Source organism: Castor canadensis, chromosome 5 (genome assembly GCF_047511655.1).
Source record: "Castor canadensis chromosome 5, mCasCan1.hap1v2, whole genome shotgun sequence".
Lineage (NCBI taxonomy): Eukaryota > Metazoa > Chordata > Mammalia > Rodentia > Castoridae > Castor > Castor canadensis.
The window spans coordinates 126,745,149-126,768,553 of NC_133390.1; the positions used below are offsets into that span (position 1 = coordinate 126,745,149).

The 23,405-nt window shown below is 44.0% G+C and overlaps 1 protein-coding gene across 1 annotated transcript in view; it reads left to right on the forward strand.

The window, feature by feature from the left end:
* The window catches only part of Gpd1l (glycerol-3-phosphate dehydrogenase 1 like), a 50,788-nt gene that overhangs the window by 23,153 nt on the left and 4,230 nt on the right, over positions 1 to 23,405 (forward strand). Inside the window, exons 4-7 of the mRNA XM_020184894.2 lie at positions 956 to 1,094; positions 6,958 to 7,070; positions 18,372 to 18,605; positions 18,821 to 18,927. Of these exons, the coding sequence (XP_020040483.1) occupies positions 956 to 1,094; positions 6,958 to 7,070; positions 18,372 to 18,605; positions 18,821 to 18,927 (593 nt within the window). The remainder of the gene's footprint in view (positions 1 to 955; positions 1,095 to 6,957; positions 7,071 to 18,371; positions 18,606 to 18,820; positions 18,928 to 23,405) is intronic.

A 23,405-nucleotide genomic window follows, 5' to 3' on the forward strand; every position in this document is an offset into this window, starting at 1 on the left:
GATGGCTGGCCTCAGTGGTTTGCATTGGCCAGGATGCTAATCACTGTCAGCCTGCACTACTGGGTGAAGCCCCTGAAGTGGGGCTTTTTAAATCAGAAGTCCTTAGCCCACCCTCCAGAGGTCCATGCACTTGACTGTGGAAGAAAATCCCCGTGTGTTTATTCATTTTAACCTCTTAACTGGAATGCACATCTTCTTTATTTAATCTGCTTCCTAAGGGATCTTTTATTTTATGCATATGGAATTCTGAAAATAACTCCATAAATTTCACTACATTGCTAGGGGTGGATCCATATAAAAAAAAAAAAAGGCTAGGAACCTCCTAGAGTGTGCAGAGGTGAAAGTTTGTGAAGCGAACTGGAGCAGTCTACATGTCAAACGGATGGAACATACAAATGACAGATAATTTCAGTGAGCAGAAATGAACTAGAATGTTCCTACAGCATGTGGGTGAACTCTAGAACAGTGATGTAGCACAGAACAGACCATCCAGATAAATGGTGCAGTTCCATTTAGAGACTTTCAGAAATGGGCTTAATGACCAAACATTGTTTAGGGACAGTTACATGTGACAAAATGAAGACGAAAAGTAAGGGAGTAAAGCTTGCAGCATTCAGAACAGTGGCTCAGCTTGGGAACAAGGAGGAAGAACTTGGGGAGAGACACTGGGAACTTCCAGGATTTGGGTGATATTTCTGTGCTTGTGTGTGTGTGTGTGTGTGTGTGTGTGTGTGTGTGTGTGTCATGTTCTGCTTCTTAATTTGAATGGTAGGTACATGCTTATTTACTCTTCATTTTATTATTACTTAAGCAGTACCTATGTACTATATATGATCTCTCTTGTAAGTAAGAGATTTTTCAAGTTGTGTGTGCCGTTGGATATCTAATCTAGATTACTTATGAAGCAGCCTCTTTGATTTGGTGATCACCTTCCAACTTCTCAACATCCTTGTAGGGCATAGATGAGGGCCCCGAGGGGCTGAAGCTTATTTCCGACATCCTCCGGGAGAAGATGGGCATTGACATCAGTGTGCTCATGGGTGCCAACATCGCCAGCGAGGTGGCTGCAGAGAAGTTCTGTGAGACCACCATCGGTAAGGGCCACCCGGGGGCCCCAGGAGCTTGGGCGGTGACAGTTCCATTTCTGGTGTTTGTCCCTTCCCTCCTCCTCTGCCCCCCTGTGGTACTGGGGATGGCACCCAGGGCTCACGCATACTGACATGTGCTCTGAGCTATGCCCTCAGCCCATTTCTGGTATTTTCTGCATTGGATTCTTCGCTGCCCTGCTTCACAATGCTGTGGCGGCCATTTAGTGGAGTCAGGACTTTATGTAGGGAAGCCATTCTGTGTACTTGAAGTGTCTCAGCAACCTGCAGGATGAGTGTAGAGCCGAGGACACTGCCTGATTTTTGTGTCACATTAGGCACAAAAGTTCAAGGTGCTTTGTACCAAGAACTACGTGGGACACTCATGTTGGAGGTCTTGGCCCAAGAAATCCACTTTTTGTTGTTTTGAGACAGGGTTTTCCTATGTTGCTTAGGCGAGCCTATCTTCCTGCCTCCACCTCCTAAGTAGCTAGGACTTCAGATATGCACCGCCACGCCTGGCTCAGCTTTTCATGACTCACAAATGCCAGTCTCTGCTGTGTCATTCTAATGAGAACTAAACAATTGGTGGGAGTGGTTCCCATTTTCTGGCTCAGTAAATAAGTTACCTGCTCCAAGGTCACACCATAGTATAGAACCCAGGCACAAATTTGGGTTTCCTATTTCCTGAAATAGTAAGCTGCTTCTGTTCTTATACATTGTGAAGCAAGAAACCTTATTCTCACATTCATGTTGGGAAAATTCTCATTTATTTTAAAAAGGGCTTTGAGAGTCCTCATGTACCCATGGACTGTTGGAAAAGTACTGTTACTGCATTTTTAGATACTGTGTAAGCATTTAAGTTTTATCTACCAGTGCAGAACTTACTTCTACCCTTGCCAGATGTGCAAGTAATGGGAGTCCTTTCTCCTTGACAGCTTCATAAGACACACCTCGGAGAGGGAGGCCAGGCTCCCTTGACTGAGGTGGGGTACAAAGAAAAGTACAACTCCAGATTCTCATACTTGTCCTAGACAGGACATTTAGAGTTTCACTGCATTTCCCCTTTTTTTTATTTTTAAATATATATATATATATATGTATGCATTTTTACTGTATCATTAGGAAAAATAGAAATAATCCTTTTTAAAATTTAACTTTCATTTGGTGTATGTCCTATTTTTCTATGTGTGAAAACTATTAATTTATATTTATTGTAAGCATATACTGTTTTAGAATTCCTTTATTTACTTAATTTGTAACAAAACATTGTTTTATAGTTTGTTAACATGCATCTTCATAGTATTCTTTATAGTATTCTATCAACAATTGCAGACACTTAAACATTGAGGAATTTTTTTTGGAGAGTAAAGGTATGTAGCCAATATAAAGATGTACAGGGAACTTCAAACTTGCCTCTGAAGGTTTGGTAATGGAGTCTGCTGAAACAAACTGGCAGTAGAAAGATGAACAAAAGAAAAAGAACATTATTTATTAACGTACACAGATGCATGGGAGCCATGCAAAATAGGAAACTCCAGGCAGGGCTGGATGCTGAGGCTTGCATACTCTCCAGAGGGAGAGGGAAGTGGAGGCTCTAGGCTGTTTCAAAGGATAGTTAGTGGATTTTAGGAGAGAGAATGAGCTAGGAAGAGTGGCCTGGGTGGAATTGCTCTCAGTCTCCTTTTGGGGAGAGTTGAATCTTCCTTGGTGAGTGACATTTCAGCAAGATTCCCTGGCACTTACACTCCTTTTGGTTGGTAGATGAAGGACTTAGAGAGAGTCCTTCCTTGCATTGGGGCTCCCAGGTGTTCTCAGTTTTAAGTCCAAAGCAGAATATTTGGGGTATCATTTTCCGAACTCCAACAGAAGAAACCAAGAATGGCCAATTTACAAAGGTGATACACAGATAATAAAAACAAAACCCAGAAAACTTCAACTGGGCACTGGCTGCTCATCCTAACACAAAAAAGGGCTGGTGGAGTGGCTCAAGTGGTAGAGCACCTGCCTAGCAAGTGTGAGACCCTGAGTTCAAACTCCAGCACTGCAAAAAACAAAAAAACTTCAAACAGTATGAGAATGTGGAAAATAAGAATTAAGATTGTAATTTCCATCAAATTCCTCTGCCCAGAAACTGTTGGCAGTTTCTAAATATCCTCCCAGGGGGGAATTTATTTGCTTATGTCCACTGGAATGTGCTAGTATAGTATACCATACACATCGTACAAGTATGATCTTTCACAGGTAATTCTTTCTTCCATTTGCCATTTTAATATAGTCTGTAAAAGAAAGTTTGTTTTTTTTTACAAAACAATCACCTAGTTGTTCCAGCTCAATCATATTTGCCAATAATCCTTTGCCAGTTGATTGGAAATGACTGATTATTTAGTTCTGTAAGGCTGAAAACTAGATTTACCCTTGGAGCTATCTACTTTCCTCCAGCCCTGCCTATTATAGGAAAGTGCATTAAGGCTGTTTGTACAGTGACAAACATCCAGACCTTACATTTCTGGCTTCATTTACCCAGCGCATCTGTGTCTCTGCGGGTTGAACGTGGGTGGTGCTGGTGACCTGAGTTAAATTAAGCAAAACATTGAAAGTAGTTAGAACATGAAAGTGATATTTTTAAAATGTTTTATGTAACCTAAGTTTAATCATGAAGAAATATCAGACAAGTCCAAAGTAAGGGACAGACCTGTTACAAAACAACTGACTCATACTCCTCAAAATGTCCATGTCATGAAAGATGAAGGCTAGTGGAATGTTCCAGGTTGAAGACAACTGGAAGCCTGACCCCTGAATGCAGTACAGGGTCCCTCCTGGGGAGGGAAGGTTGTTGTAAAAGACAACGATGGGGTGGTTGGTGACACTTGAGTCTAGATTATGTGTTACATAATAGTATAGTAACATTGAATTTCCTGTATTTGATCATTGCACTGTGGTTATCCAGATCTCCTTTCTCTCTCTCTCCCTCTTCCTTTTTTTAATGGCGCTGGGACTGGAACCTGGCCCTTGTACATACTAGGTAAGCACTCTACCACTGAGCTACACCCCCACCTCCCGATCTGCTTTATTAATGACATTAGGGACCAGCTAATTTGTGTGTGTGTGTATGTGTGTGTGTGTGTGTGTGTGTAACTGGGGTTTGAACTCAGAACTTCACACTTGCAAAGCAGGTGCTCTACTGCTTGAGCCATGCCTCCAGTCTGTTTTGCGGTGGTTATTTTGGAGATGGTCTTGTGAACTATTTGATGGGGCTGACCTCAAACTTCGATTCTTCCAATCTCAGCCTCCCAGGTAGCTAGGATTACCAGCATTAGCCACTGGTACCCAGCAGGGACCAGCTAATTTTTACTTGTGGTAGACTGAAGAATCTTGGCCTACTTGTGTCTTCTACGTGGAAGAAAAATAGCACAATTTTGAACATCTTTTAGAATACAGTCATGGTGAGCTCTGGTGCCCCCTTGTGGTGAAAGCTCCCTTTGTTTTGGGGTTTACCACAAAATCTGAATCTGATTCAATCATTCCATAAATACTTTTCAAAACCTATTATGTATCAGGTCTAGGATACATAAGGTCCTTGCAGGGCTTTAAGTGAACAAATATGAAATCAGACCAAGGATTGGAAGGAGTTTTATGAAATAGGTTGATTACCTCCAAAACTTGGCAGGAGAAAGGAGGGGTTTTCCTTTTGGTTCATATTGAGGTTTGGATAGCCCTTCCACATGGCTCTGCCTGTACTACATAGATACTCTGAGGCCCTGCTCGTTCATCACTGCTTATGGCTGGTAGTAATGATAAAAGGAGCACCATATAGATGTGCATATACTTTCAAGGATGTTCCTGAGCATCCCCTCCATTAGGAGGCATGAGAGGTGGTGGGCAGTGAGGTAGAGTCAGTGTGCTGCGGGGCAGGTGCTGGGGCTGCTGTACCAGCCAGATTGCCCAGGTCACCTAAACATCTGCTGGACTGGAAAAGAGGAAGGGGGCCATTTGCCCAAGTTGACACAGCTAGTGTCTGGGAAAGAAGAACTCAGCTAAATGCCTGTAGCATAGGAAACAGGTTTCTATGAATTGAGTATAGATTTTTATTTATTCGTTTTTATTTCATTTATTTATTTTAGATGGTACTAGGGTTTGAACTCAGGGCCTCACGCTTGTGGGCAGGCACTCTACCACTTGAGCCATTCCGCTAGTCCAGGTGGAGATTTTTAAATGTTCTATTATGGAACGTTTCAGAGAACAAAAGTAGGCAGGACAGATAGTATCACCAACCCTGCATACCCACCACCCACCTTCAAAAATGATTAAGTGGCCAGTTTTACTTCATCTATATCCAGCTGGATTATTTTTGACTTTGACTCACTTCTGGCTGTAGTTTTAATTGTTGGCAATCTTGCTTTTATCCTGCATTGAACTGACAGTTTTGATGCTTGTTCAGTTTCTGCTCATCTGTCTGCCACGCCCAAGAGGTGGCACAGCATAGAGACAGAGCTGAGGCCCTGGAGCCAGAGCAGTGTTAGAATTTGGGCTCTGGCTCCCATTAGCTGTGTGGCCAAGGCAGGTAACTAAACTCCTCGGGCCCTGTCTATAACCGTAAGTCAAAAGAATGCAAGTGTCCCATGTTGTGTAATGGGCTCTTTGAGCACTGTTACAACTAAGACTGTTCTGCGTTCACTTCTGGTTCTTCCCTAATTTGACAGCCCTCCTGAGGGCCTAGTACTTGACTCAGGAGAAAGCTGAAGCTTAAATCAGGTTTGCAAACTTGGGAGCCTCAAAAACTAAGGCTCCAGAGATGCAACTTCACTGGTCTAAGCACCAGAGTTTTTCTTTTCTTTTTTTTTTTTTTGATGGTACCTGGGGTCTGAGCGCAGGGCCTCACTTGCTAGGCAGGTGCTCTACCACTTAAGTCACTCTGCCAGCCTTGTTTTGTGTTGGATGTTTTTTTCCAGATAAAGTCTCATGAACTGTTTGCCCAGGCTAGCCTTGAACCACAATCCTCCTGATCTCTGCCTCCTGAGTAGCTAGGATTACAGGCTTGAGTCACCAACACCCAGCTAGGAGTTTTTAAAGATCACCAGGTGACTGCGATGTCCTGGAGCTTGGGAACAACTGGTCTCCCACCTGGAGACAGGAGAACCAGTGCTGTAGTCCTCAGCATCCTTTCTGCCATCTCTCTGTGGGGGCATTGGCTTGGGAGCCTGGATTGGTGGGAAAGGTTAACTGACATCCAGGATTCAGAGCCTGATAAAGAGGTGGACTTTCTTAGCTCCATGCCCCCTCCACCAGCCAGCGATTTCCCATGAGGCCTTATGTGTAAGGTTTCGTTTTTGTTTGTTCCATTGATTGATGAAAACTGTCTTGTCATGTAGCACAATATGATCTTGAACTTTTGATCTTCCTGTCTCTCTGTGCTGGGATTACAGATGTTCAACACCACACTCAGTTTATCTTCACTTTTTAATCAAAGGTCTCCAAAACAAAAATGAATAAAAGTGATAAATACATGAAAATCACTGAGAATTCAGCATGCTCCAGGAGGGGAATATAGTCCCCAAAACAAGTACTCTTAATTGCATCCCGTCTTCTAGAGTTTACAGAAAGCAGATTATAAAACACCCACATATGTGCTACATTCCCAAGTCTGAGATAAACTATGCTCAGATCCAATAAATGAAAGGTGCGTGGCAAGCTGAAAACAGCGATCACTGGGATCGTGGGAGGCCTTACATTCTACAGCTACTGCGTGTTTTCTAGATTCTGGGAGATAAGCATGATATTTTTGAAGTAAGAGAAAGGTTACTAACATCTAGTAGGTGTGAAAACTAATGCTGGAGCCTTCTTCATTTCCTTTTTCCTAATCTTTCCACAGGCAGCAAAATAGTGGAGAATGGTCTCCTCTTCAAAGAACTCCTGCAGACCCCCAATTTTCGAATTACTGTGGTGGATGACGCAGACACAGTTGAACTTTGTGGCGCTTTGAAGGTAAAGTCTGCCTTGTCAGTCCATCCTTGGGGAGGCTGAGGTTAGCGTTCCTGAGTCTAATTCCCAAGAGCGCCTGGCTCTGTGCTGCACGCTTACTGCAGTGAAGGACAGTGAGTGAAGAGGCCTGTTTATAACTTCCTCTCTTGCTCCCCCTCTCCTAGATGAGGAGTTTTGACTTGTAGATATGGGGTACTTGCAGTGCTTTGTTCTTTGGGTGCTTCACATTTGGTTTCTCTAGTCAGAAAAGAAGTTCGTTCCCCCTGCATTCTGCTGCTTTACTGGTTTGTTGGTTTGGTTGTTCTTTTGCAAGGAAAAAAAAAAAAATAATCGCCTGCTGACAGGTTTTTCTAATCGTTTATCTTGCTCACTAGAGGGAAAGGATCCTGTTAAAGAAGCAGCTTCCACTGGCCAGTGACTTCAGAGTGTTGAGGCATAATTACAACAGATTTACTTGCAGACCAGTTGGCCAATGTTCATTTCATTGGTAGGAGCAGCCTGTTGTAACATGAAAACAAAGACATAACAAGAGGAAAAGCCTGAGTGGTTAATGCCACATCACTTCTGGTTACGTTTTGTCAGGTTTAAAGCAGAGGGGACTTTCTTATCCTAACTCAGGAAGAATTCAGTCTCCTGCTTTCAGGAAGCGCTGGCCTGCTTGGCATCTAGCTGCTTCCTTAGGGGCTCAATTCGATAATGTGGCATTTGGCACATGAATGACTCCATTCTGCTTGGTCTAGTCTGTGGGGCCTGGTACAGGAGTACTGTCCAAAACAATGGCTTGAACTGGGGGCCTGTATTGCTAGGCAGGCACTCTACCACTTGAGATCCCCAGCCCAGTCCTCCCATAATTTTTAAGTTAACAGGAGGTAAAGGTAAAATCTTCAGCACCTGGCTCCTGCCTCTGAAAGCCTTGGTCAAGGCTTCTCTCTGTCCTGACCATGGGAAACAGCCAGAGGGGAAAGGCTGTGACAGCTACCTGATCATTCTCCCTTGGGAGTTGCTTTCACTGCCATCTACCAAGAAAAGGAAAAGACTTCTGAATGTGAATACCCCACTTGATTCACTTCTGAGGTTTTTTTGGGTCAGTACTGGGAATTGAACCCAGGATTTTGCATGCTAAGCAAGTACCACTTGAGCTACACCCCCTACCCTTAGGAGTCTGTTTGTTTGTTTTTAAGACAGGATCTCATTATCTTTGCCCAGGCTGGCCTCAAACTCAAGCTCAAGTGTCAGGATTACTGTATGTGCCACCACACCTGGCTTGCATCGTCTTTTTTGTAGCAAAAAGCCGATTTTCAGGAGTTGAACATGGGGAAAGGAAGGTAGGTGATCCATATTCACCTGCCTGTCAGCTGAGGATTGTAGTGGTTCAGAGAACGCTGAGAACAATGAAGCCCAAAGAATGCCTTCCCGTTCTTTCTCATAAGTTGTACATCTTTTTTTTCTAGTTCGAATTTAAAGCCACTTTCTAGAATTAATATTATATGTACATGTGTGGTCATGGTATACAATGAGCATTAAAAAAATTAAAGCCAATTAAAACCTGGGCCTCCAGGCAGCAGGCTCCCATAATTCTAAGCGTGCATGGAGCATTCCTCACATTATGTGCACAGGTCCTGTGACACATTTAAGAAGCTGGCTTTGGCTGCTTTGTTTATTTTTGGTGAGGTTTTTATGTGATTTTAATAGTCCTCCATTAAACTAATGACCACTTGACAGCAGGGGGTATCATGAATGCCTAATTGCTCAGCGCTGGCGGAGCTGCTCCAAAGCCGTTTTTAAGTGACTGGATGTTTTTGGTGGTCATGGAGAAGCTGTGAAATCCTCCCAGAACAAAGGATGCCGGGTGAGAAGATTCTAGATTGAACATTCTGGAAAAGCTTCAGCTAATGCGAGCCCATGCTGGTCTCGTATTTGAACTAAGAATGGCTTTCATTTCTCCTGGCAGGAAGCCTGTAAGTGAATTTGTGCCTGCTACCCACAGACAGTGATTAAGAGGGGTGGAGGGCCCTTATTGCTCCCCTCCTCCCAAGCTATCCTTGGAACAGAGATCAGTTTCCGTTGTTCCTATAGCCTGCGTCAGAGCTAGGGGTCTTGGAATCTGAGAACCAGGCCCTGAGTGCAGCCATTGTATCCAGCAGATAAAGAGAGCGAGATCCAAAGAGCAAATGACTTGAGGCAGCAAGTATTGGCACAGTTGGAGCGTGAGCACGGGTTTTGAAATCTGAGTCCCATGTTCTTTGGGTGCTATGTATAACTTTCCTTTTCTGGTTTATATCCAGGCACTATGAATTCAATGAAGCCCTCCATCCCCAGCTCCTGCCAAGCAATGGTGAATGGCTATATATTAAATTACATTAATAATAGTTTTGCTGCTATAAAGGTAGCACATTTGTTGTGTCTCATACAATAGAAAGGTGTAGAGAAGTGGAAATCATCTGACATCTGGAACACCCTCTGCTCATGCTCTTTGTATTCTCCACACTTCTCAGCAAGTGGCCTCAGGTGTATGTCCTCTTTTGAAAACTGACTAGACCTTACTGTTCAGGTGGTTCCTATGTCCTGCTCTGTTCTCACATTAATAACCTTTATAGTAATCGCCATATTATCCAATAGAAAAGTACACAATCCTTTTTGTACTCAAAACTAGGAGGGTGTTTGACTTACTAGAAAGGAAGACAGCTTCCCGCAAGGATCAAATGAAAAGAAAACTCAGAGAAATTATGCAAAATCATTTGTACTGGTTCATCTTACCACCCTTAGGACATCCTTCACCTCTCAACTGCACCAAGCTTTCAGTCGGCTTTCTTTGGAAGAAATCAGCTTCAGAGTTATGGGGTGCTTTTCCTCTGATCTTCCCCCACTTGGCCTCCATCCTGCTTCCTGGCACTTTTTGTGAGGTCCAGCCTGAGGAGGAGAAGCAGAGAGCCCTGGTGCGGAGATAATGTCACAGCTATTGGTGTGCTTGGTGGCATGAGTGTTACTCCAGAGGAGCTTGGGGGAGGATGTGCAGTCTTAGTTCAATAAACCGTTGCTGAAAGACATTTTGCCACCATGAGGGAATTAAGGAAACAAGACTTCAGTCAAAATGGAATTAAACTTTTGGAGATGTCTGGAAGGATAAGTGGATCTTGGATAATTATTTGGTATATGCAGGAAAGGAATAGAATTGAAGGGTGCTTTTCTGAGAGAGTATTGTCAGACTTATTTGATCAAGAATTTGAAGATTTGTGGCCAGGCACTGGTGGCTCACACCTATAATCCTAGCTACTCAGGAGGCAGAGATCAGGAGGATTGCGGTTCAAAGCCAGCCTGGGCAAATAGTTCTGTGCAATCCTGTCTCAAAAAAACCCTTCACAAGAAAGGGCTTGTGGAATGGCTCAAGGCATAGGCCCTGAGTCCGAGCCCCAGTTCCACAAAAAAAAAAAAGAATTTGAATATTTGTATAGTAAGGCTGGGTTTGAATTCAGTCTCCTGCCTCAGCCTCCTGAGTAGCCAGGATTACAGACATGTACCACCATGAATTTTATAAAAGAATGCAGAAAATGTATTCTAAACAAAAAGCTGAAAGTTATTTGAGCTTAAATTTCATATTGTACTTTGAATTAAACGTGTTTGCTTCATTCTTTCAACTTTAAAAAATGAAAAATATGATAAGTTTCCAAATTAATAGATATGGTTTTGAAAAGGCAGTTGGAGAAGAGACTTTTGATAGTCATCTTTTCTTAGAAATAATGATCTAATCCTTTCAGCCCCTGAAAGTCTTAGAAATCATGACCCAAGTGTAGATTTATTATCTGATATTCTGTAAATGACTGGTAGATATGCCAGTGGATGTTTGTCCTTATAAGGACAGATCTCAAATCTAATACCAATTCTGTCATTAATTGGGCACATTACTTTACACATTTTTCAAATTTGGTAAGTATATACATCCCAAATAAAGAGTCTCATGTTAATTTCCTATTTCTTAGATTTTACAAACCTAAAAATTTATTTAACATTTTTGTAGCTCTTAGTGAAAAAATTTATGAAATAAATGCATTTAAAAAACAATAAAGACCTGGTAGAGTGGCTCAAGTGGTAGAGTGCCTGCCTAGCAAGCATGAGACTCTGAATTCAACCCCCAGTACTGTAAAAAAAAAAAAAAAAATAAGCTGAGCATGGTGTGGTACATGCCTGTAATCCCAGCTATTTGGGAGGCAGAGATAGGAGGATCATGGTTCAAGGCTAGCCTAAGCAAAAAGTGAGAGAACCTATCTGAAAAATTAACTAAGGCAGAAAGGACTAGGGGCATAGCTCAAGTGGTAGAGCACAAAGCCTTGAGTTTAAACCCCAGTACAGCCAAGAAAAAAAGAAAAGAAAGAAAATTAAAACACTAGTGGAATTAATGCTGCTGTTTTGCTGAAAAGTAAACATGGTAGTGGTTGTTGTAGAACAAATTTACAGTGTACTATCTTAGGCTTTATGGTGGTTGTTCCATCCAAAACTTTGCTCTTTGGAGACCTGAAGATCATTGAAGTGAGAAAGGGGGTCAAAATTCCCTATAGAGTATCTCTGGACTGTCTGAAAATCCTAATTTGAAGTATTCTGCATTAAATTATCTCCAAACATTAAATAAAGAAAAATAAACTTAATTCATGTAAGCTGCATCTGTTTTAGGCATATACTGCAGTGGGTTTGACAATAACATACTGTTAAAAGACAAAATCATAACAAATTTAGATATAGGTCTAGTTGGGTTTTATTAGTATTCATGAGTTAGGGTAGCCTCCTTTCTGAAAACCAGAATAAGCACTCCAAGTGGCAGAACAGTGGGTTTTGTGAAATGAAAACAAGGAAACATAGTGATGAGGGGAGGGAGGACTGATAGGTTATCTTCAGGTTGCTTTTTTATGACTTAGAGCAGCAGAGTAACTGGGAAAATGAGCTTGTTTGGGGATCTGTCTTCATTCTTATAGTTTCAGTATGACAATGTGTCAGTTAGCATGAGTGACTCCATTTTGGTCTGCTCTGGTCTGTTGGGATGTGTATTGTAAGAGTGTAGTCTAAAATGGTGGCCACCCACAATTTTTGTTGAGTCGTTTATATGCTTGTGAAAGCCACAGCACAGTCCAAAACTCTTGCACATGTGGTCCCCGCCTCCAGTTAGCAGCTACCTAGCTACTTTTATGGGTTATAGTTTATATTTTTATAAATGGGATTAGATTATTGTTCTTCACAGAAGCACTGTACTTCACAGAAGTGTTCTGTGTCTGTCTCGTTCCTCTGGATTATATTTTTGTTTTAATGTAAATTTTAAAGATACACCTATACAGAAAAGTACAAAACTCACAATTATATAGCTCAGTCTATGTTCTTTTTAAATAGATGCTACATCATGACTAAGTTTTGTAGGAGAGACCCAAAATAATAGTAACTGGACAAGGTAGAAATTTATTTCTTTCTGTAAAAATCGACAGTGGCCTGGAGGTCTGGCTCAAGCAGTAGACCACCTGCTTAGCAAAGCATGACACCCCGAGTTAAGAAAATCCAGACTATTTATGGCCAACTGCATTCCACAGGATCCTGAGGCTCCCTGGATTTTTCAGTTTTACTAGGATATGACCCTTGTCCTCCTAGTATTGCCCTGAAAGAAGGGCAGAGTAGACTGGGGTAAACCGTTCTGTGCCACAGATTCTGACATTCTGCCGCAGGGCAATCTATAGCTTCAGTTGCTAGACATATGAGTTTGCTCCAGGGCTTTGGTGGTGGTGCTCCATGCCTGGCCATATGCCTGATCTCTAGCCAGGGCCTTTGTGTGAACCAGAGGAAGGCCTCACAGGCCGGTGAGGTGGCATATATTTATATTCAAATTAAGTAAAAAAAAAAAAACTTCATAGAGAGTTATTTATTGCTTTTAGAGCAAAGTAAGATGGTCTCATAACTTTTTTAGTGAAGAAAATACTTTTAGAGTTTTTCTAAACTTCTGTTTTGTCAGCTGAGGACAGCTCACAGCTATGACCAGGACTGTCTCAACTGACGTACACCATCTAAAGTGGCACTGTGTCTGTGGCTGAGTGTCTGTCTTCCTTTCCTTGGCGCCTGTGCACTCCATCTTCTCCATTCCCCACCTTGCAATCCTGTCTGAGACCCTCTTGTTAGTGAACATAGACTCCCTGGCTCGTATCCCTCCTGGGGTTTATTTAGTCCCTTGGCAGAAAAAGTAAAGGGTATTTGGACATAAACAGCAGAAGAACTTGCCTTGGTGCTGTAGGGCTAGCCCACCACCATGCCTAAGGTAAAGCCAACCCTTGTGACCTGGCTTGTGATCTCTGAGTTCTCGGGACACAGCTGCAGGACAGTTGGGGCTCCACAGACAGAACAGAATAAGAAGGAAAAAGTAGGACTGGCACCTGGCAGGGGCAGATTAGCATTACAGAACCACTGCATAGCAGAAATGCTAACACAAATGCCAGTAGAGACCATTTTGAAGGCGATGCCAGGCCCATGTTCCCTCTGCGTCTCAGCCCTCAGCTGCTTCTAGGATGGCAGGACTGATGCCTGCTCCATTGTGCCCCTCCGCTCGCCCACAGCCACAGCCAGTAACCAGTGTCAGCAGGGCTGACAAGGAGCTCGGATGCTCAACTGGCCTCTTCTTTGTGGTCTGACAGCAGTCATTTGTGAGCATGCATGTCTGGGTTTCCTTCTTGTCATAAAACAGCTCTGTGCTCTGGAACTGGTCTCTGGCAGCAGCCCCCCATCCTCATGCCTTGGCAGCATGCTTCTCATTAAAATTTAAATTCAGTGTCTGAGCCAGGGATGGTGGTGCACATCCATAACTTGGGAGGCCAAGACAGGAGAATCACAAGTTCAAGGTCAACTTGGGCTATATAGTAAGACCCTATCTCAAAAAAAAAAAAAATCAGTTTCTGAGTCACAGCAGCCATGTGTGGCTGGTGGCTACAGTATTGCATAGAGCAGATATAAAACATCACATCATAGCAGAAATGTCTCTCTCTCTCTTTTTTCCCTCCTAGGTTCTGGGATTTGAACTCAGGGCCTTGTACTTGCTATACAAGCATTTTACTACTTCAGCCACACCCAACTCCAGAAATGTCTTTTGGTCATTGCTACTCTAGCTAAGGCAGCTTCATACAAGGGTACCCAGCCTGGTGGCCCAAGTGTGGGCCTAACTTGGTGTTCCTTAGCCTCCAGAAAAAGCAGATGGACTGGTGGACTTACAAAAAGAGGGAGTACTGACCCTATTTCCTGGTGGATTCTTCCTATGTGATGGGTGTCAGCATGGCCTGCAGCTGGCAGGGACTTCTCTCTGTGGTTTTCCATTCTTTTTGGAGAGGGGGCAGTAAGGGGATTGAAAGAGGAATTGAACCCTGTCTAACCCACTCTGATGCAGAATTGCAAAGATTGTGCTTTGGGGTAGATGACTGCCTCTGAGTAGTGCCACAACCCAGGAAATGGGGAAGGACTTAAGCAGCTCTGTCTTCTGAAAATCATGGTATTTTTAGCTGCATATAGTTTAAAGCAGATTTGAATGTGCAGTGGGTAATGATAACTTTCACAGCTGAGCGATCTCAGTGGATATCTGCTCCAACACTATTTAAACATGCTCTGTCTGGCTCAGTGTGTTTATTTTTCTTCTGACAGTGATAAGTGGTGGAAAGAGCGCATGAAGATTTCTAGATCCATCCTAAGGCGATTAACCTGGGTGGGGACCCCTGGTCCTGTTAAAAGAGGTTTACTCTGAAGTGGCCCCCTACTCCCTCTGGTGGGAAGGTTAGATTCTTGTGGAAACTTTGAAGTGGTCCAGGCGCCTGTGCCCTGCAATGTAGGGGTCATGGAGGGGCTGAGAAGTCCCTGGCAGCCTCATCTGTCTACCTGCTTCCTTGTCTGCCTTTTCTCTGAGTGCAGTGACACGAAAGCACACAGTCCTGCACGGATGGTTCCAGTGACAGAGCTGTGGCCAAATCTGATGCTGGCAGGGAGCCTTTGAAATGTGGCTTTGCATGGTAGGTAGGTGGAGGAGCACTCACAGGTATAGGCAGAGGTGAGTGCCCCTACAGGCTGTTGATTCCTCCCCAGCTATGCCTGCACCTTGGGGAGAGCCAACTGGAAGCAACTTTGCTGATGCCCTAGAGCTCAAAACCTCATGGGTTATGAGACCCTCTAGGACACAGAGTAACTGGTGGGAATTTGTCTAAAATGCATGCAGGTTTATGTCAGCTTTCTGATCGGGTTTAGAGAATTTTTCTGCTTTTTCCTTTCTCTTTTGAGGAGGAGAATAGCCAGCAGTCAACCCTGAGGAAGAGAAGACAGTACTTTCAGGACCTTCCTGTTCCTATCTTCTACCCTCCATCCCTCTTTCTGCGTTTGGTTCCCCAGCTCCCTCCCCTGGCAGTGGACAAGAGAACACTGTGTTCTCTTGACGTAGAGTAAGTGGGCAAAAGCTTCAAGAGGGCTCCTAGGATGTGCTTCTTATGGTGGAGGGAGTGCCATGACTCAGTCTCCCAGGAGTGATAGCTGAGGCCTCATGACAGATCTACCCCCATGTTCCCATGCTGTGCACTGCAGACATCAGAGCTACACATGCGTGTAGGGGGTGAAACACCGGGACTATGCTCCTCAGCCATCCTACTCTCACCTCCGGTTTTATAGGGCTAAATTAAGACAAATTATTCTTTCACTAATTCAATTTGGATTCTTTTTATTTTATTTATTTATTTATTCTTATTTTCTTTTATTGTTGTGCTGGGTGGCATTTACAAAATTTCTTATGATATATCAAATGTAGCAGCTTTTTTTTTTTTTTTTGGTGATATTGGGGTTTGAACTCAGGGCCTCACACTTGCTAAGCAGGCACTCAACCACTTGAGCCACTCCACCAGCCCCTTCAAATGTATTATACTTAATGTACCTCCTCTGCTATTCTCCTTCATACTCCCCTATCCCCCATTCCTGGAATAGTTTCAACATATATCACTTTTTCATTTGTATATGCATGTACACAGTATTTACACCATACTTTCCCTCCACCATTTCTTCACCTCCTTTCTACTCCCACTGGTATGGATTCTTTTTAGAGGAAAAAAAATGCCTATCTACTTTCATTTATTTCTCTCTCTCTCTTTTTTTTTTTTTTTGAGATCTGGGGTTTAAACTCAGAGCTTTGCACTTGCTAGCAGATGCTCTGCCACTGGAACCATGCTCCCAGCCCTTCTTGCTTTGTTATTTTTCAGGTAGGGTCTCCTGGTGTTTTTACCCAAGCTGGCCTCAAACCAGAATGCTCCCAATTTTTGCCTCCCTAGGGTAGTTGGGATTACTGGTGTGAGCCATGGTACATGGCAGGGTATTGCATTTTTGCCCAAGTGGCCTTGGACCACAATCTTCCTACCTACACCTTCTGCTTAGTTGGGATGACGATGACAGGCATGTGCCACCACAGATGGGATCACACTAACTTTTTGCCCAGGCTGGCTTGGACCATGGTCCTCTTGAGTAGCCAAGGTCACGGGTTCATGCCGCTGTGCCCATCCTCCGCTTGCTTCATAAGACACACATCCCCGCCTTGTTACCAGATATTACTGAGCACAGAGTCAAAATACTTACATTTACCTGACATCCAGTGGCCTTGGAGAAGGGCTGGAAGGTGGAAGGGCCAGGAAGCAGGGGTCCTCTTGGAGGCCCAGTATATGCCACTTCTCCAGCTGGGCAGGTGAACTGTTGTGTGACAGTCTGACTTTGACATGTTATTTGTGAGCCCTGCTCAGACAACACAGCCTTCCCTGCTTTGATAGGATTTTATTTTTCCTTTTGGTACTGGAGCTCAAATTCCCTGCTTTGATAGGATTTTATTTTTCCTTTTGGTACTGGAGCTCAAATTCAGGGCCTTGCACCTACTAGGCACACACGCTACCACTGTGCTACATCCCCAGGCAAGCCTTTCCTGCCTTGAAATGAAGTCACATTCCCTGCCCCTTGTCAGTACCCTCTTCTGTCTTGTTCCGTGCATTATTTCATCTGCCGTGGTCCTGAGGACAAGCTGTGTCTCATTCTGTCTTTGCATCTTCCCTGGGGCACCCTTGCCCCACCTGCCCTCCATCCCTGTCTCTCCAGGGTCAGTGAGGCACTTCTCTCACAGGCATATGCCAAGACACATGTGTTGAAATGAAATTTCAGGGTTTTGGTGACATTTGGATCTTGCTTTCTGCTGAGTGTTATAATTATTTGTGTACAATTTTATTTTTCCTGTTGGGAGAGAGTTGGATGAGCATCTTCTGTAGGGCCAGCTAGAGACTATCTTAGGTTTTGTGGACCACCTAGACTGTGCTGCAGCTCTTCACATCTGCTATGGGCAGCAGAAAGCAATCAAGGGCAATACTTAGTGAGTGGGTGCGGCTGGGGTCCCTGAAAACAGGCCCTTACGTTGCTAACCTAGACTCTCACCTTCTGAAGAGGTGGGCTTGCTGTCTAATTTGTCTTGTGTATAGGAGAGGCCATGCAAGGAGTGAGCACTCCATAAACATTCATTTAGAGATTATTAAATGAAACTTGAGCTGCACATATGCATATCTAATAACCCAGCATGTATGTCGTCACCAAAGGACATGAACTGGGGCCCGCAGTGTCACCATTTATAATGGCTCCAAACTGAAATCTACCATGATGCCAATTGACAGACGAATGGATGAATAAATCACTGTATACTCACACATGGAATACTACACAGGAATTAAAATAGATTGCTATATTAAAAACATGGCTGAGTCAGACAGAAGAGATTGCATGCCATATGCCTCCATTCATACAAAGTTTAAAGACAGGTCAAGTGAGTCCATGCTGTGAGCGGTGAGAGAAGCAGTTACCTTGGTGGGGATGTGGCTAGCAGGGGCACCAGTTGCTCTGTTTCTGGATCAGGTGCTGTGTGGATGTGGTCAGTTGGTGAAAAGTCATCAGGCTGAGTACCTAGAACTTTTGTGTACTTTTCTGTATGAATTTATGGTTGAATAAAGCAGTCAAGAACTGGGAGTACCTGCTCACCAAGAGTGAGCCCCTGAGTTCAATTGCTCCACCAAAAAACAAAAAAATGGCATTAAATTTTATTTTAAAAAAAACCCAAAAGGCAAGTAGTTTGTCCAAATGGAACCTAACAAGAGCTGCTACCAGCCTTTGTGACTCTCTGGCTGATGCTCTTCCACTGCCACCTCCACTGACCTGCACGTGGTGCTGGGCGGGGGCTGTTTGTGGCACTGCAAAGGGGCATGTGTGTGCTCTAGTGCCATCCTGGCTTTCTTCTCTCTGCAGAACATTGTCGCCGTGGGAGCTGGGTTCTGCGATGGCCTGTGCTGCGGAGACAACACCAAGGCTGCCGTCATCCGCCTAGGCCTCATGGAAATGATCGCTTTTGCCAGGATATTCTGCAAGGGCCAGGTGTCCACGGCCACCTTCCTGGAGAGCTGTGGGGTAGCCGACCTGATCACCACCTGCTACGGAGGGAGGAACCGCAGGGTGGCTGAGGCCTTCGCCAAGACTGGAAAGGTAGCCCTAGTTTGCCTTTCCTAGACCTGGGGAGCCACACTCCATGCCATGGAACATCCCTCAGCACCTGTGTTGTTCTGCTGCCCTCCTGTCCATCACCTGCTCTACCTTCATCTTCCCTTGAGGAAAGCAGGGCATTCGGCTTTCCTCCTTCTATTGAAATAAACAGTTCTCCAGTTTTTACTGCGGTTTCTTTTTTATCCTTTGCTTTTAAGACCATTGAAGAATTGGAGAAGGAGATGCTGAATGGGCAGAAGCTCCAAGGACCCCAGACCTCTGCTGAAGTGTACCGCATTCTCAAGCAGAAGGGACTCATTGACAAGTAAGGCTCCCATTGTTGTGATGCTAGTTCTAGGCCAGCCCTGGGCAGATGAGCCCAGCTGTTTGCCAAGTGTTCCTGGAATTTACTTGATTCGTTCAGTCCTCTGTGTGATGTGAACATTGATGGCAGGAAACATCTACCTACCCTAAAATGTGTGTTTACACCAGTGCCACAGGGTGACGACCAAGCCTTCAGCACGTGGGGGATGCTCTAGTTCTAAACTGTAGGAGTGCATACCCTTAGGTCTCCCCTGGAACTCCCTGAGAGGGGAGACTTGACTGCCTAGGGCTGGAGGGAGCTGCACAGCTGGCTTGACGCTCTCTGGTGGCTAACCTGGAGCAAGTGCTTCTTTCAAAGCCAGGAGGTGGTTTGCAAGCCACATCTCTGAGGGTGTCTCCCTCACCCTGTTCAGTCAGCCCAGGTGTCTGTGTCTTCACACACATCTCTACCTTACCCTGTACCCATCTCCTCCTTTGATGCAGACACGCAGCTCCCTCCTGGAGGTTGCAAAGGAGGGCAGAGGGGGCATTGATCTTTCCTCTAATTTATGCTGCATTTTTCTGAAATGGCTTTTAAAACCAGCCAGCCAGAGGTGGAGGTCTATAAATGTGCCACCAGGGAAGAGAATGACCTTTAACCTGTGACAAAGGAAAATACCTGTGCCATGCCTGATTTTCCTTACCTTCTTAGTGGACAGTGATGTGTTTCATGTGGTGGGGCTTTTAATACCATTATTTATTATTATTAATATTATTTGTGGTACTTGGGGGGTCAAACCCAGGGCCTTTCACACAGAGAGCTACATCCCCATCCCCTTAGTTTTTTGTTGTTATTGTTGGGTTTTTTTGGAAAGGGGGTTTGAACTCAGGGCCTACACCTTGAGCCATTCAGCCAGCCCTATTTTGTGATGATTTTTTTTTTTTGAGACAGGGTCCTGTGAACTAGTTCCCCAGGCTGGCTTCAAACCTCGACCCTCCTGATCTCTGCTCCTTATAGGCATGAGCCACCCGCACCCAGCAATATGATTTTTTATTTTTTTTAATTAAGCCTTTTTTTTTCTTTTTTCTTTTTTTTTTTTTGGTGAGACGGAGTTTGAACTCAGGACTTCACACTTACAAAGCAGGTACTGTAGCACCTGAGCCACACCTCCAGCACTGTTTTGTTTTGTTTTTGTTTTTTAGCAGTATTGCAAATTGAAATCAGGACCTTACACTTGCTAGGCAGGCACTCTACTACTTGAGCCATGTCTCCAATCCTTCTTGGATTGGTTATTTTTTTTCTATTTTAATTTTTTTATTATCATATTATTGTCTTACTGGGGTACATTGTGACATTTACAAAAGTTCTTACAATTTATCATAGTTAAATTTACTCCCTCCCTCATTCTCCTTTATCCCCCTCTCCCCCCATTCCTGGAATAGTTTCAACAGGTCTCATTTTTCCATTTTCATACATGAGTACATAATATTTCTACTACATTAACCCTCTTACACTCTTTCCTATATCCTCCCCCCTCCCACTAGTACCAACCCCCAGACAATACTGTTTTACCTTCCTGTTCTCTGTTTTTGAAAAAAGAGATTGGCTAGTTTTTTGATACAGAGTCTTGCTTTATGTCCAGGCTGTCCTGGACCTCAGTTCTCTTATTTGTGCTTCCCACATCATAGCTGGGATAACAGACTTATGCCACTGCACTTGCCCACCATGTTGTTTTTAGAAACAAGGTCTGGTGAGGTAGCCCAGGCAGTCCTCAAGCTTGTGATCCTCTTACCTCAACCTCCTCAGTGCTGGGATTTCCAGCTTAGATAATTTTTTTAAATCTTTTTTTAAAAAGTACGTAGGTATTTGGAGGTGGTGAGGCTTTCCCAACAGGAATTTGCAGGTGTCTGTGCCCTTGATAGAATTCCATGGGGTGGGCGATAGATTAGTGGGCACTGGTCTGTACTTGTCATTAGCTCCAGAGGAAAGCAGACCTGGAATCCTGGGATTAGTAGCTGCCTGGTTTAAGGCTCCACTCTGTGCTGAGCAGATGTCTCTCCCCATTCATGTCGTGTTTTTCCTTCTGACTGGAAATTCAAAGGGTCACGCTTGTGGTAAGGGATGCTGCTGCTGGGTTGGGTGGGGCACCACCTTCTCTGTGCTGAGGTAGAGAGTCCCTGGGGCCCTCTCAGCAGCACCTGCTCCTGAGCTGCACAGGTAGAGAGCCCAGTCTTCCTTCTCACTTGACACCACCATCATCTGGATTTCTTTTTTCATTCTCACCATAACTACTCTGGTCTCCCTTTGTATCTTCCCCTCCTTTCTTCTTCATTGCTGTGGAAGGAGTAGTTATTGGGAGGGCAGCATTCAAGATCACCTGGTGGCTCACTAGATATAAGGTCTCCGGCAAATCAGCCTCCCACTCTGACAGAGTGAGGGGCAGGTCTGTAGGCAGCCCCTGGGGTCTAGCACCATCCAGACTTTTTGCCAGTACTTGTGTATGCATTTGCTGACACCCTCCTTCACTGCATCCACCCTCTGGCAGTCCCAGGCAGTCCTTGCTCAGAAGCTTTTTCATATCCTCCAGCCACAAGTAATGATCCCTGCTTGGAACTTAATGTTAAGACAGTGGTCAGCCGACTTGTCCTATAAAGGCCCACGTAGTAAATACCATTTTTTCTGTAGGCCACATACAGTTCTCTGTCACTTCTCTTCTTTGTTTGTTTTTGGCTTTTTTGTTGTTGTTGTTGTTTCTTTTACAGCCTCTGAAAATGTGAAAATCATTCTTGGCATATAGGTAGAAAAAAAAAAACTATGTCACAGGACAGATTTGGCTCTCAGGCCGTGGTTTGCCAACCCTGGGTTTAGATAATATAGACCTTATGTGATGTGGACCTATTATGTGAATATATTGTTTTACTTTTATTCTTCAGATGTGGAGCAGGAAGTACAAAACCAAAACTAAAAGCTAAAACACAGGAAAATAAGGACACAGTTCAGAATGGACTTGGCCCATCCTAGACCCTGGAGGTTCCTGAGTCTAGGGTGCCTTTAAACATGGCCTTTCATTTATGAGATGGGTAGTGGGTACTGCTTTTCTTCACTGTAAGATTTATTTTGAAGATCTCTCACATCTACACATAGAAATCTCATTCTTTAATGGCTGGAACATTCTTCTGTATGACAAAAACAATTTATTTTAACCAATTTTTTCTAAATAGATGCTGAAGCTGCTTGTGGTTTCTGTTCTTATGACATTCACTAGCTTAGCTCTCCTTTATGAGCATGTGTAAGGCATTCACATTAGGTGGTTAGAGTTGTCTTAACAAAGTGTCCCAGATAAGTGGCTTAAGCAACAGATATTGTTCTTTCACTGTCTTGGAGGCTAGAAATTCAAGTCAAGACAGCCTCAAGGTGGGTTTCTTCTGAGGCCTCTCTGCTTATCTTTTGATGGCCATGTTGTCACATCACCCATCTGTGCATGTCTCTATCCTAATGTCCTCCTCTTATGAGAATACCACATCAAATCGGATTAGGGTCCACCTGAATGCCTTCATTTTAACGTAAGTGCACTAAAGGCCCTGTCTCCAAACCCAGCTATATATTTAGGGCTAGGACTCTGACATCTATAAACTGGAGGGAGGGCACAGGTCAGCTCCTGACTGTGTAGTAAGCTCCTCGAGGGCCAGGCTTTCCTTCCCACACCACACACCCTGCATCTCACAGAGGCCTGAAATGTCTGCAGTCCTCGTGTCCATACTGGGATGACCAGTGGATTGGCTTATGTTGGGTTTTTTCTATGAAATGTTGTCTTTTGCCCTTTTTTCATCTCTGACTTTCTTTAGAGAATCTCCCAACAGATCTGATTGGCCATGTAGTGTTTTCTGTTATATAACATAATATGTAAATGGGAAGTATGGCTTAGTAGTTGAGTACTGACTCAGTCAGAAATTGTGCTTCAGTTTCCTCATCTGTAGAACAGAGATAATATTATTTTCTACCTCATGGAGTGGTTAGGAGGATTAGATAGTCGTCCACATACACTCCACATTAATATCCCCATCTACAGGATATATTCTGAAAGCGCTAGTTTTAGAAGCTGGGAGTGCTTTCAGCTGTGAGAACGACACTTGTGGGCAAGGGTGTGGGATGGACATTGCCACTGTCAGCTCAGTGGCTGTGCATTAAAATCTCCATGATCCTTTAGCCTTTCTTCCCTTGAGCCTCAAGATGGCTGCAGCAGCTCCTAGCATCACCTGCTGTCACACAGTTGCACTTGGGAAGGAGCAAGAGCACTGTGGGTGGCAGTTTCTCCTTCATGCCTCTCAGGATGAGAATTATGTCTCACTGGCTGGACCTGGGTTGCTTGTCTAATTCTAGGTTGAAAGAAAGGTTGAGAAAATGGGCACTGGGCTATTTCCAACCTTGTTAAGGGAGAAGTGAGTTGAGAATGGCTTTGGGTGGCCAGTTATCATGTGCCACACTGCCTTGGGGACATG